Source organism: Narcine bancroftii, chromosome 6 (assembly GCF_036971445.1).
Source record: "Narcine bancroftii isolate sNarBan1 chromosome 6, sNarBan1.hap1, whole genome shotgun sequence".
NCBI classification, from domain to species: domain Eukaryota; kingdom Metazoa; phylum Chordata; class Chondrichthyes; order Torpediniformes; family Narcinidae; genus Narcine; species Narcine bancroftii.
In genome coordinates this window covers 234,387,380-234,402,100 of record NC_091474.1, presented here as the reverse complement: position 1 = coordinate 234,402,100, position 14,721 = coordinate 234,387,380, and the positions used below count along the sequence as shown (strand labels likewise).

Here is a 14,721-nt window from a genome sequence, read left to right as displayed (position 1 = left end):
CATCTCTGTAAGAGCTCTATTGGGTCTCTGATCTGAAACATGAATTCTCTCTCCCCAGATGCTGTCTGACTTGATGAGTATCTCCAGTGTTTTCTATTATAACATGGTGTGGGTTACTTGTTCATTGTAACTGTTTTTTTTTTAAAACATAGAACTAAGACCACATACTGGGTAATTGCATTGGCCTGGAGTGGCAAACCACGGCAAAATGTACATCACAGTAGTTGGGAAATTAAAATTGAGTTAAATAATAAAAATAAAATGATGGCTGCAACGAGCCATTTGGTTTAATGACCTTTGAGGAATGTTATTGGTCATTCTAATCCTGTTGATGTTCAGACAAAATTGTCATTGACTCTAATGTGCTGCTCTCATTAAGTACAACTGAAGTCATAACAATTAAAACTCAACAGACAACCCGGTGTTGGTCTAGGCATTGGATTGGTTGTTTGAATTATGAGACTTTCTGCTATATCCTTTTCTGATTATTTTTTTCCCACCCTTGAAGGGAAACGTCGGCAATATATCTTTGTCTCATATAGATGCTGAAAAGACCAGCCGAGTTCTTCCAACATTTTGGTGTCCTTTACTACATTCACAGTGTCTGCAGCCGATCATGTTTCACTCAGCAAAATACTGCCAGATTTTTGTTTCTCAAAAGTTCTTGAAGAGAGGAAATCTTCCATCCTTTCCCAGACTGGATGTGGCTGCAAACTTTATCAACTTGGTGGACCTGCCTCCGCGTGTTAGGCATTAATTGGATGCAGGCAATAAATGTCGGCCTCATGAATGAGTCAAACATCCTGTGAATGTATGGATTGAAAAGTGATATGCTCCAGTGAAGTATGATATTGTAGGGCAGGTGATAGAGGTAGTTTTTCTTTTACGGAGAATGGAGGGTGCCTGGAATTGATTGCTGGGGATGGTGGTGGAGGCGGGTACAATTTAAATTTAATTGAAATTAAAAATAAAAATTATTTTAAAAGTATAAGTTTCATGTATAGACACATGGATGCAAGAAAAATAAAGGGTTATCAACCGCAAAGGAAGGGACAAGATTGATAGCGGTTGGCACAACGTTGTAGGCCGGAGGGGCTTCACTGCGCATTCAGGACCGGTTCAAAGGGCTCCCTGATGCTCAGTAACTGTGATGTCATCAAGCTGTCTGAACAGCCAACTGCATTAAAGCACGGACAAAAGCCCTGGAAGGAAATGGCTCAACTGCTAAGCATTTAGCAGCATGGCACATTGATTGGAATATGTACTTGATATTAAGTTTCCCTGGAAAGCATTTTATTTTAAAATTCATTTTATTTTGAAGCATTGAGGAATCATAATCCACATACTAATTGTTTTTTGTTTCTAAGTCATAAATATGGCAGAGTATACTGTGACAGATTACAGATATGTTTTTGGGAGATAAATTGGGGCAGGTTTGTTAGTGTAGGGTACATACAAACACTTTGAATCAGATCTTATTTAAAATACTGGAGCTCTGCTCATGCTAGATATGTCAGCCTTTGCAAAAGCTTTGGAGAGTGCCCAAGAGACTTCACTAATGGATTGTTGCTTACAGAAAAGGCAACAGCCGCAGACTGTCTGGAGTGGAAGTTGCTGTTCTAAGAGGGTCATGTGGTTTTTCAAGCAGAGAGAGAAAAACAGGCTTTGTGTGAGAGAGAGGGAATTCAATTCTGCAGTCAGCAGCATCAGCTGGGATTGGAACAAGACAAGCTAGAAAGCTTGTGGAATAAACCCAATTTGGAAGACGGGTTGTGAGTGCTTAGTTCAGCCTGGTCAAAGCCCTTGTGGCTCATACAAGAGGAGAGGACTGGCTGCCTAATGTTTCACTTGAAATAAGAGAAACAAAAAGGAACTATGTGATGACCTGAAAGAAAGAGGTTATCATCTGGAAAACCCTGATGGGGAAAGTTTCTTCGGCAAGACACTGAAGTAGCTGATTGAAAGGGATCAGTTGTGAGTGTCCAACAAACAACAAATCTCTCTTTGAAAACTGACAAGAACCTTCCTGAGTGGTAACTGATGGTGACTAACATCAACCACACAAGACAGAGTGCAAGTTAAATGCTAGTTTTAATAGACTAATGTATACAGCTAGGTCTTGCCTCTGTGCAAGCCGAGATCAGAATGGAGGAGCACGAGCTCCGATCAGCTTTATATACAAGGTCATCAGGTGGTGGCCCCTGGTGACCTAGTGGTGTAATAGCATATCACTACAGTAACCATTTACCTTTCAAGCACCAAAGCCTGATGAACTTCATAAATGTTAAATTCTATGCACAGTACAAGAATTGTGAGTGAACTTTGAGAAGTGAGATTGGACTGTGGATAAAGAACTTTTCTGAACTTGCTCACACATTACATACATGTGTGCTTAGAATTAGAAGGGGGTTAAATTAATTTAATAGAAATAAGTTAAAGTGTGATTCTGTTTTCATGTTTAAAGATAATTAAAAGCAACTTTTGTTTAAGTAACCATTTGTCTTGGTGACTATCTATTGCTGCTGGGTTTCGGCGTCCTCTGGATTCATAACATTTGGGGTCTCATCCAGGATATTCTCATTCTCTCTCTCTCTCTCTCTCTTTTCTCATAAACCACATGACCCACTTAGAACAGCCAACTGCACTCAGACAGACTGCAGCACCGGACCTAATCCTCCGAGTTTGTTCACCTGTTGCTTTCCAAAAAACAATAATCCATTACTCCACAGCGTGTCCAATTAACGCCTACTTGTGAAGTCCTTATAGGCATTCTTCAAAGTTTTTGCAAAGGCACCCGGAGCCTGGACTGTCTGGCTTGAGCAGAGCTCTGGCATTTTAAATGAGATCTGTTTTGAAGTGTTTGTATGTGACCTACACTTTAAAAAAAAACCTGCCACAATTTATCTCCTGTAAAACATCTCTATATACAATATAAAATACAACATGATCTGTCACATAAAACACTGTTCATCAACCCCACAGCCTGCGGGAAGAAACCATTTCCCAGCCTGGTAATCCTGGATAGAAGTGAGTCAAAGAAGCTGTGTGCTGGATGGAAAGGACCCTCAATAATTCTTTGAGCCATTATTTAAACAATTTAAAGTTACTGATGCTATCTATCCGAGGTGATCAATGTAGGTAGAGAGGATGATCAAAAGGAAAGAAATAGAAATTGTTGCCACCATGGTTACCTGTAACCACCTCAAGTGAACAAAGTAAAGCCTGGATGTTGAAACAGCAGAGACTTTAACTTACCAAAGCAAAATGCTGGTAACCGTCCAGGTCAGGAAGCATTTGGGGGAAAAAGGTGTTTTATATTCTCAACTGGTTGGGTAGCGCGAGTGGAAAGAGAAGCTCAGATCGGTTGACTACTGCCTAATTTTGGGTGAAGCATCCTGACCTGAAACAATAGTTCTGTTTCTCGTTGACCCGGAGTATTTCCAGCATTTAAAAAATGTTCTTTAAATAGTCCGTGGGTTTCATCATTCAGTCCACTAATTGGATTGGTGGTTGCAAGGTAAGTAGCTAATCTGGACCCAAGTTCATCCCAATCTACCTCCACTCTCCCCTTCCTCCTCTTTCCTCTCCCTTCTCTCTCTCTCCACCCCCAACCACCATTTTATTCCAGAATCTGCCTGTTTTTGTTTGTACCTGATGGAGGGGCCAGCCCCGAAATGTTGGTTAACATTTACCTTGAGTGCAAGCTGCGAAACCTGCTGGGTTTCTCTAGCACATTTGTGTATTGAGCTTGACCCCAGTGTCTGCAGACTATCTTGTTTAACCCTGACTTTCCAGCCCTTCCCTTCATTTAGGTTATCATCAACTACCCCCCACCTCCCCCAACCCTGTTTATTGAAGTGTGAGGTATGAAGTTAACACAGTGACAACTCCAAAGGCTCCAATGCCCTGGCTTGGTGCTATGGTTGCAGCCTGATGATCTGTGTTCTCATTCTGAGCCCATATGACATCTGACAATTGGGAAGACGGGAGACCACTCGTAAACAAAGTAAAGCCTGGAGATGAGACAGCAGAGACTTTCACACATAAAAGCAAAATGCTGGAAACCTTCCAGGTCAGAAAGCATCTGTGGAAAGAGAAATGGTTAACTTTCCAAGCTGAGCACCCTTTCAGAAAAGAGAGAGGAATAGTGGATAATGAAGAAGGTTTTCAAGGATTGCAGAGGGATTTGGGCTGCTTAGAAAAGTGGGCTGAAAAATGGCAGATGGAATTTAATGCTGATAAGTGTGAGGTGCTTCATTTTGGTAAGAAGAATCAGAATAGGACATACGTGGTAAATGGGAGAGCATTGAGGAATACAGAAGAGCAGAAAGATTTAGGAGTGATGGTACATCGTTCCCTGAAGGTAGAAACTCACGTGAATAGGGTGGTGAAGAAGGCTTTTAGTATGCTGGCCTTTATCAATCATTGCATGGAATATAGGAGTTGGGAGGTGATGTTGAGATTATCTAAGACGTTGGTGCGGCCTAATTTGGAGTTCTGTGTGCAGTTCTGGTCGCCTAATTAGAGGAAGGATATAAACAGAGTGGAGAGAGTGCAGAGAAGGTTTACCAGAATGTTACCTGGGTTTAAGCATCTAGAGTATAGGGAGAGATTGGACAGATTAGGTCTTTATTCTTTGGAGCGTAGAAGGTTGAGAGGGGATTTGATAGAAGTATTTAAGATTATGAAAGGGAGAGACAGAGGGGATGTGGATAGACTATTTCTGTTAAGAGGAGGAAAGATTAAAACAAGAGGACATGAGTTAAGAATTAAGGGGCAGAGGTTTAGAGGTAACATGAGGGGGAACTTCTTTACTCAGAGAGTGGTAGCCGTGTGGAATGAGCTTCCGGGAGAAATAGTGGCGGCGGAGTCAATTGTATTATTTAAGAAAAGGTTGGACAGGTATATGGATGAGAAGAAGATGGAGGGTTATGGGCATTGTGCAGGGAGGTGGGACGAGAAAGGGGTGTTTGGTTCGGTGTGGACTAGAAGGGCCTAATGGCCTGTTTCCGTGCTGTAATTGTTATGTTATATATGACATTTCTGTGTTGGGGAGAGATCAGGGTTGACAAGGGGATAACTCATTGGTTTGGGTGGGAGAGCACTTAATGAGAGAACAAAGAAAAGCACGTGGAAAATTGCAGGTCAGGCTGTATTAATGCAAAGATAAAAGATGGCGAACGTAATGGATGAGTTGCAGTGCAACTGGCCAGTTCTGATCTGGACGTGGAAGACAAGTTGCCTGAACTGGAGAGTTCAATGTGAAGTCCACAAGACTGCAACATGCCCACTGGAGGATAACTCTCATTGGGCCCTCATTTTAACGGCGCTGGAGGTCACCGATGGGTTGGATGGAGACTTGGTGCGGTTGGTAAGCGGAAGCTCTGGATTGCTCCTGGGGACTGAACACAAACGCTCTGCAAATCAGGTTCCCGGTCGGTACTGGGTTTCTCTTGCGTAGAGGAGACCGCATTGTGCACACAGCAGGCAAGTGCCTGTGAATCGTTGCTTCACCTGGGAAGACAGTTCAGGTTGGTTTAAAAAAGGGTGAAATACTGGTGGGATAACGCTGTAGAGGGGCAGATGAGGGAATCACGATGGGGATGGTCCCTTCAGAATGTTGAAAAGGAAGGGGATGTGTCTGCCGATGGAATCTTGTTGGACCGGATTCCTCTCATTCCTGAATCTCAGTGGGACTCTGGATTATATGGAATATTATTCTGGTGAATGAATATCTGCATAAATCCCCAGAGAGGGAAGAGCTATTGGTTGTCAGGGACTCACTGTCAACACCCATTGTGAAATAATAAAGTGATCTGCTGGTCCTCGCAACCCTCTGACCGGCTACTCTGACTCATGGTTGCTATGCCACGCTGTTTTTTCTCCCCCTGTACCTGTTCCTGTTTACCTTCTCCGAACGGCTGGCTGCACTTGACCAAAGTTCTTGCCCAAACTGCAAGAGGCAGGGGATCGGACTCAGAGCTTGGCTGCTGCACCTCACCCTTCTGGCCTGCTTGAAATGAGATGAAAGGGCACCTGGAGGAGAGCAAAGACTGTGAGGAGTGAGGACAAGTGCTGGATGGAGTGTGGAGCTCGAGAGGTCAGTGAGCCTAGTGTACAAGGCGTGTGAGTGAGGGAATGACTGCTCTTAATATCCTGCACATGCCTTTTAAATACGTTATTCACACGAAGTATATATTAGATAGATATACATGGAGATAGAGAGAGAGATACACTGCAATATCTTTTGGCATTCAGTGTAATATTTGATTGTACAGTACCTTGTAGCACTAAGCATTTATAACACTATTACTGATAATGTATCCTGATTTCCCCCCCTTCCAGCGTCACTCCTGTTGTGTAAGGGGATTCTTTGGTCTCAGCCCCTTAATGTCTGGTAGTGGAGGGATTTAGGCGACGCCGTTGTCATCGCGGTTAGCGCGACACCTTTACAGTGCCAGTGATCGAGACTGGGGTTCCAATCCCGCGTTGTCTGTAAGGAGTTTGTGCGTTCTCCCAGTGCCTGCGTGGGTTTTCCCTGGGGGCTCTGGTTTCCTCCCACCCTTCAAAACGTGCCAGGGGTGTAGGTTAATGGGGTGTAAATTAGGTGGCACGGACTCGTGGCCGAAATGGCCTGTTACCCTGCTGTATGTCTAAATTTAAAGATTGTGGTTGCATCCTACTGGACTTCCCATTTAAGTGAATACCCTGGAATGAAGGTCTGAGCATTGATGGTCATGGAAGTACCTGATTAACAAGGGTGCTATGGGAACTGGGAGGATTGAATTATAAAGGGAGTGTGGATAGGCTAAGACTTTTCTCCAACAAATGTAGGAGAGAGGGGGTGGGGGAGAACCTCAGAGGCTTATAAAATTATGACATGCATAGATAAGTCAGTCTTTTACCTGGGTGGAGGAACCTAAAACGAGTAAGTATAGATTTGAAATGAGAGGGGAAAGAATTAATTGGGACATTAATTGGGGGTGTATGGAATGAGCTACTGGCAGTGGTTACCTTTAAAACACTTTCAGGCAGGAAAGCTTGAAGGGTATGAGCTAACTGCAGGTAATTGGGACCAGCTAAGGCAGATGGTTTGGTCAACATGGACAAGTTAGGCGTTCAAGTTGGGCTGAAGGGCCTGTTTCTGTGGTGTAAAACTGGATGATGTTAAACAAAAAATTCTGCAGATGCTGGGGTCGAGTGCAAAACAAAATTTCAATTTAGACATAGCTCGCCAATGGGCCAGTGCCATCCAATTACACCCAATTGATCTACAATCCCTCTACATTTTCAAGGGTAGGAGGAAACCTGAGCACCCGGAGGAAACCCACACAGACTCGGAGAATGTACAAACACCTTACAATGCAGATTCGAACCTCAGTTGTTGGCGCTGTAACAGCGTTGCACTAACTGTCTGCTGGAGAAACTCGGCATGTCACACAGCATCGAGAGGAAGCAAAGGGTAACCAACGTTTTGGGCCTGAGCCCTTCGTCAAGATATGAGCTGTCACAGCGGACAGAAACCAGGTGCTCAACAAAACGATCTCCCAATCTGTGTCCAGCTCGCCGATGTGGAGGAGGCCACAACAGGAGCACTGGATGCAGTCAATGACCCTGCTTCTCTTGGAAGGACTGTTTGTGGCCCCGAGTAGTGGCGAGGGAGGAGGTGCGGGTGCAAGTGGAACATCTCCTGCGCTCACAGGTAGGTGCCAAGGTGGGAAGGGAAGAGTGGGCAAGGGAATCCAGGGGAGAGAGATCACTGCAGAAAGCTGTGGAAAACTGGATGACTCCATTGTGAAATTGCAGCAAGTTCAATCGGGTTCCTTCAGTGAGGGACTCTGCTATCTTATCCTGGTCTGGCCCACGTGTGACTCCAGACCCTCATCAATGTGATAATTTGAAATGGCAAGCCTCCCCGTTCAGGGGTACTGCAGGATGGGTGATGATCGCTCACCCTGACAGTGCTGCTCACATCCAATGAGCAATGAAGAACTGAAAGCATTGGTGGGGAGAGGCAACAGAACAGAGCCTGTGACGGGCAATGACAACGACCAAGGGTGATCATGGAGGAAATCCGTGTGACATCAAGTCCAGGATCGGTGCTGTGCCCCCACCCACCCGTGCTCAGTGAGCCCCAAGCACCTCTCTGCTCCCTAACACTGCACCTGTCAACATCGGCTTGTCAACGGATGATTAACTAGTTTCCAATCAATTGCCAGAAACGTACTGAACAACATGGCACATTCCAGATCCTAATCTGTTCAGCAGGAGGTCCACATTCCAGTGTTCGGGTTGTGTTCAGACCGTACAGTAAGTTGATACCAAGGAATGCACTTGAAAGCTCCAACTTGAAAAACTAGCAACTTTTAAGTTGCAGGGGGATCTATCCATTAAATATCCAACCCAGCAATTTAAGGGGGATCCGCCCTTGCGATGATGCATCATGTACTCACCGCAAGTACTTTCGGAAGCCTGGTGACGCACCTACACAAGCATTAGCATCACTGGAATAAGTGGGTCGGCCATCTTCGTTTTCAAGTCACCTGTGGACATGAACTAGGTAAGTTTAACTGGGTTCCCTGACTACCTCTGAGGTAGGTCAGGGACCCGGTTGGATTCTGACGGGGCTGACCGGGTCAGACCCTTTCTAACTGCCGCGTAACTGGGGCGCTAACCAGGCGAATTGCCCGGTCACCCCATTTTACACGGCAGTGTGGAAGGGCCCACTATTACAGCACCAGCGAGCCGGGTTCAAATCCGATGCTGTCTGTAAGGAGTTTGTACGTTCTCCCAGTGTCTGTGTGGGTTTGCTTCAGTTTCCTCCCACTGTTCAATAATGAATGGGGTAGGTAGATTGATTGGTGTATTTGAATGGCACGAGCTCATGGGTCGGAATAGCCTGTTTCTGTGTGGTCTCTAAATTCAAGGTAAATGAGAACACCTGTCTGCACTATTGAAATGCCATCTTTATCCTTGCATTGAGTTTAATTGTAAACACTATATTTATTACCTGTATATTTTAAATTTAGACATGCAGCATGGTAACAGGCCTCGAGTAGCGGCGATTTTTAATATCAAGCAGTACAGCAGAGGAATATGCCTTTTGGCACAGGATATCTGTGCATATAACATTACAGGACAGTACAGGCCCTTCAGCCCACAATGTTGTGCTGACCCATGTAAACCTAATCCACAACAATCCAATCGTTCCCTACCTCATGCCAAAATCAACTGTTTTCCAAACATCTATGTGACTATCTAAGAGACTTTGAAATGTCTCAATTGTATTGGCCCCGGTCATGCATTTCAGGCACTCATCACTCTCTAATATGAAAAGAAAATCCCCAAAAACAACAAGCTGAGCTCTGGTGTCTCCCCTAAACTTTCCTCCACTCACATTCAACAGACGTCCCCTAGTATTTCAGAATCAGGATTTATTGTCATGAACAAGTCATGAAATTCGGGCTTTGCGGCAACGTCACAGTGTAAACATTCATATTATAACCATCTTACAATGTTACTAAAAGAATAATAAAAATAATAATGCACAAAATGTAAGGCAGTGTCTTTGGTTCATTGATTATTCAGGAATCTGATGGCAGCGGGGAAGAAGCTGTCCTTGTGCCACTGAGTGCCCGTCTTTAGGCTCCTGCACCTTTTCCCTGATGGTAGCAGAGAGAGGAGGGCACACCCTGGGTGGTGGGGGTCTTTAAGGATAGAGGCTGCTTTTTAAGACACCACCTCGTGTAGATGTCCTCAATGGAGTGAAGTCTGCTGCCTGTGATGTCGCAAGCCGAGTTAACAACCCTCTGCTGTTTATTCTTGTCCTGAGATTTGGCACCTCTATACCAGGCTGCGATGCAACCCGCCAGAATGCTCTCCACATTACACCTGTAGAAGTTTACGAGAGTCTTCTGTGACATACTGAACCTGCTCAGACTCCTCACAAAATATAGCCGCTGGTGAACCTTGTGATTGATTCAATGTGGAGACTCCAGGACAGATCCTAGGAGATGTTGACACCCAGGACTTTGAAGTTCTTGAACCTCTCCATTACTGTGCCCTCAATGAGGACTGGGTCGTGTTCCTCTGACTTCCTCCTGAAGTCCACAATCATTTCCTTGGTTTTGCTGACATTGATCGCAAGGTTGCTGTCGTTACACTCTCCATGGTTCCATTGTGGGGAGAATAGAGAGCACAAAGTTCATTGGTGTGCGTCTAAAGGACGACCTGACTTGGATCAACCACACCTCATTAGTCAGGAAGGTGCAGCAGCGCCTACACTTCCTAATGAGGTTGAGGAGGGCAAGGCTACTGACCCCCATTTTGATAACAATATGTAGAGCACAATTAAGAGGGTCCTGTCTGGCTGCATCATTGTGTGGTATGGTAGCTGCAAAGTATTGGACCGGATGTCAACACAGAGGATCATCAATACGGCCTTTTCTCTATTGACGACATTTACCGGAAGTGTTGCATTGGTCAAAGAATTATATAGGACTCCTTTCATTCAATATACAATATCTTTGACCCAGTAACCTCCAGAAGGAGGTACAGGAGGATTAAAATCAGGACTGCCAGGCTTGGAAACAATTTCTTCCCGCAGGCCATGAGATTGAGGAACGGTATTGTGTAATCAAGGAAATCATCCCAAAATATTTGTACATCTTTACTTTAAATAGCATCTTTATGTGTATGTGATTATTACGTGCTGTGTATCGGGTGTGGACCGTGGTCCAGAGAAACACTGTTTCGCCTGGATGTGTATGTGCAGTCAGACGATGATATACCAGAACTGGAATATTGAGAAGTCGGCATCTCCTGATTGTCATAATAGGGTATGAAACACCAAATGAAAAGCAAAAACACATCAGGTGGAAGAGACAGTTATGTCTCTAAGTTGGCCTTGCTGTTTTCTGTCCAGGCACGCTTGGAGCACCTTTGGTGATGTTCTGTGGGACCATGGGGAGTCACGATGTGGCCTTCAAACCCAACCGCAGCAACAGTGTTGATTCGGGCCTCCATCTGCAGGCAGGCAGCTGGCTGACCAACGGGAAAGGTAATGAGATGTATGCATTTAATTTACATTTTTAAATCCAGGGAAACAGTACGGTAACAGGCTCTTCCAGTCCCCGACCTGCACCGCCCAAATACACCGACGTAACCAATGAATCCACTGACCCCGGGTCTTTGGAACACGAGAGGAAACCAGAGCAAGCAGAGAAAACCCAAGCAGGTCATGGGAAGAACATAAACTCCTTGCAGACAGCTTTGGATTCGAATCCATGTTGCTGGCGTTGCCAACTTAATTAAAGTAAGAATGAGATGAACGACGCCAGCCTTTTATTCAAAAGCAGTTATGTCTCTAAAAATCGATTGATTTTTTTCCAACAGATTTTTAATGGGAACTCTTTCCAGCAGCTTTTGAGGCAATGTCACTGAGACCCCAATGATCTGCTGTGACAAAGGTTGTACCATCACTCCCTTGTGGGTCATTTTACCAACAACCCTAATTCTGGGACCTTTGAACTTCCTACCAGTTTCCCCTCTACTCCCCCCACCCCCCCTCCCCCCCTCCAACCATCCAGGAGTCAAACGATCATTCCAGGTGAAGCCGTCATTCACTTAAAACTTTCCTCAAGCTGCGTTCAGTGTTGACGAAGGGGCCTCCTCTCCGATGGAGAAACCGACTCAGTGACCGCGATGAAAAGTGCCTTGCTCAGCCCGTGACAGTGCGCGAGGAACCTAGCAGGTCACACAGCATCCGCAAAGGGCAGTCGACGTTTTGGGCCTGGTCTCAGTTTTCTCCCACCCTCCAGAAAGTACAAGGTCAGGAGGTTAATTGGGCCACATAGGTGTCATGGGTCTGTTGGGCCTTCTGATGCCCAGAATCAATAAAATTAATAATTCAGGGTGCCTGAATTTGGACGGGGGGTTCAGAAGGGGGGTGGGGTGGGGGGTGAGGAGCATTGGTTTCCAGGTGAATGCTGGTGGGAGAAGGAAGTGGAAGGTGATTGAGGGAGGGGCCTGAGGAACATGCTCTCTGATTGGAGGAAGGAAGGAAAGGGGGTGGGGAGCTGGAGCAAGGGTGAGTAACGGGCAGGGGAAAGAGAAGGATAGAGTTGGAAGATGTGAAAGTGAGGGGGGAGAGAAAAAAAATGGGGAAAGGAATTATACACAGTGCTTTGGTGTATGTGTAACGGACCCACTACACCACCTTATTAGGCAGATACAGCAGTGCCTTCATTTCCTAAGGAAGTTGAGGAGGGCAAGGCCCTATCTTGACAACATTTTACAGTTGAGTGTCCTATCTGGCCTCATCATTGTGTGGTACGAGCATTAGACTAGAGGTCAATCCAAAGGATCATTAAATTGGCAGAGAAGACCACTGGGGTCTCCTTTACGCATACTGACAACATTCATCTGCACCCTTCTCCCTCACTGACATGTTTGTCTGTGGCCTTGTGTGCTGTCAAACTAAGACCACCTGTAAATTGGAGGAGCAACACCTAATTTTGCATTTCGGCTCTCTCCAGTTGATTTCTCCAGTTTCTGCTACCCCCCTCTCCCCCACCCGCCCCCCCCTTCACTGGTACTTCCTCTATCGTCTTTCCTCCAGCTCTCCATTCACAGAGCCACCCCCCTTCCTCTGTTTGCTGGTGTGCTCTCCCCTCCCATATCCACCTATTATCTCCTGCCTGTGGAATTGTGCTTCTACCCCCACCACCATTCTGTTCGGGCACCTGTCTACATTTTGTTGAAACCTTGATGAAACATTGGTTAGGTATGCTACATAAAGGACACTGTATGACCTGTTGAGTTTCTCAGGCCTTATTTTTACTTCAACTTTGGAGTCTGCAGACTTTTGTGTTTTACATTGTATCTTTGACTCATTACCATCGGGAAGGAGGTACAGGAGCATCAAACTCAGGACGTCCAGGCCGGGAAATAGCTTCTCCCCACTGGCTGTGAGATTGATGAAAAATGTCCTGTAACCCAGTATTCTAAAATATTTGTGCACAGTATATTTATTTTAAATTTTATCTTTTTGCATGTCGGTGATTATTGTGCGTTGTGCTGTGTATTTGAGTGTGTGTGAACTGGAGAAACAAGGCTTCATCTGGTTGTACGTATACAGTCAGATGATAATGGACTTGAACTTGGAGAATTTGATATTGATGCCATCTGGTTGGAGACCGTTAAAGATGAAATACAAGATGTTATTCATCCTATTTACAAAAAACCTCAACCTGGCAGCGCATGAGGACATGGACAGACATATAACTGTGGGAAGGGGGTGCAGAACTGAAGCGGAGATCCTTGCTGTTACAGCAAACAGAGCAAAAGTGCTCAATCCCCTTGGTAAGGATCTCCCAGTGTGCAGTCTCTTCAGTTCCACATCCCACTGCCATGGTGAGGCCTAGTGTAAACCAGAAGAACTCATCCTACTGGAATGAACATTGAATTCCACTAAATGCCCTCGCATCTCTCGAGGTAAGCAAGAGAATCTGCAGATGCTGGGATCCAGTGCAGTCCACAGAGGGGCTGGAGAAACTCAGCAGGTCACGCAGCGTCCGTGGGAAGCAAAAGGCTGAGCCCATAGTCAGGAATGTTGAAAGTCAGCCTGGCACCTGGAGGAGAAAAAGGTGGGGAGGGGGAAGGAAGAAGGGATTGGAAGGGGCGGGGGCTAATAGGTAAGAGATAGGTGAGAGGGTAGAAGAGAAAGATGATGAGATGAGGGGGAGAGGGTTGGGAAGGGGGTAGGGAGTATTTGTGGTGTCAGAGCAGTTCATGATTTGTGTAACCATGATGGCCATTGGAAAGAAACTGTTCTTGAACCCTTAGGTGCTAACTTTCAGGCAACTGGATCTTTTACTCGAAGGTAGCAGTGAGAAAAGATTGTGACCAAGGAAATTTATTGTTTAAATATCAATTTTGACATACAGTACGGGAACAGACCATTTCAACCCACAAGTCCGTGCTGCCCAATTTACACCCAATTAACCTACACCCCACCCCCCCCGGTACATTTTGAATGATGGGAGGAAACTGATACCCCCCTGGGTAAAACCCACACAGATACAGGGAGAACATACCAGCTTCTTATAGATAGCATGGGATTCAAGTCCCGGTCCTGACCACTGGCGCTGTAATGGCATCGTGCCAACCGTGGGGGTCCTTCACACTGTTGGCTGCCTTTTTGAGGCAGTGCCTCACATTGATGCCTCCAGTGGATGGGAGGTCAGAGCCTGTCATGGACCTGGCTATGTTTGTGAGCTTCTGTATTCCTGGGCACTTGAAGAACAAACCCAGCCTGTGATACAACCAGTCTGTATTTTCCGCAGTGCACCTGTAGATGTTTGAAACAGCACGATTTGGCTGGTCAGTAGACTTTGAAGAGAGAGAAATGTTGTTGCCTAATTCTCATCTTCCTCACCTGTACCAGCTTTGGAGAGGTTCACCGGGTTGATTTTAGGGATGAAGTGGTTAGTCATTTACAGTGGTTCTCAACCTTTTTCTTTCCACTCTCATGCCACCTTGAGTAATCCCTCTGCCATCAGTGCTCTGTGATTAGTAAGGGATTGCTTCATGTGGGATGTGAGTGGGAAGGGAAGGTTGAGAATCAGTGCTCGAGACCCAATTGTGAGTGAAATATTTAGCTTGAGAAAAATTGTCATTGGCCCATTTCCTTTGGAGTTCTGAAACCATGCACATAACGAG

General features: G+C 45.5%; 1 protein-coding gene across 1 annotated transcript in view; it reads left to right on the top strand.

Annotated features, from left to right (window-relative positions):
• Positions 1–5,872: 5,872 nt before the first annotated feature.
• The window catches only part of LOC138737140 (TOG array regulator of axonemal microtubules protein 2-like), a 91,346-nt gene continuing 82,497 nt past the window's right edge, over positions 5,873–14,721 (top strand). Inside the window, exons 1-2 of the mRNA XM_069887706.1 lie at positions 5,873–6,100; positions 10,925–11,059. Of these exons, the coding sequence (XP_069743807.1) occupies positions 10,948–11,059 (112 nt within the window). The 5' untranslated portion in view covers positions 5,873–6,100; positions 10,925–10,947. The remainder of the gene's footprint in view (positions 6,101–10,924; positions 11,060–14,721) is intronic.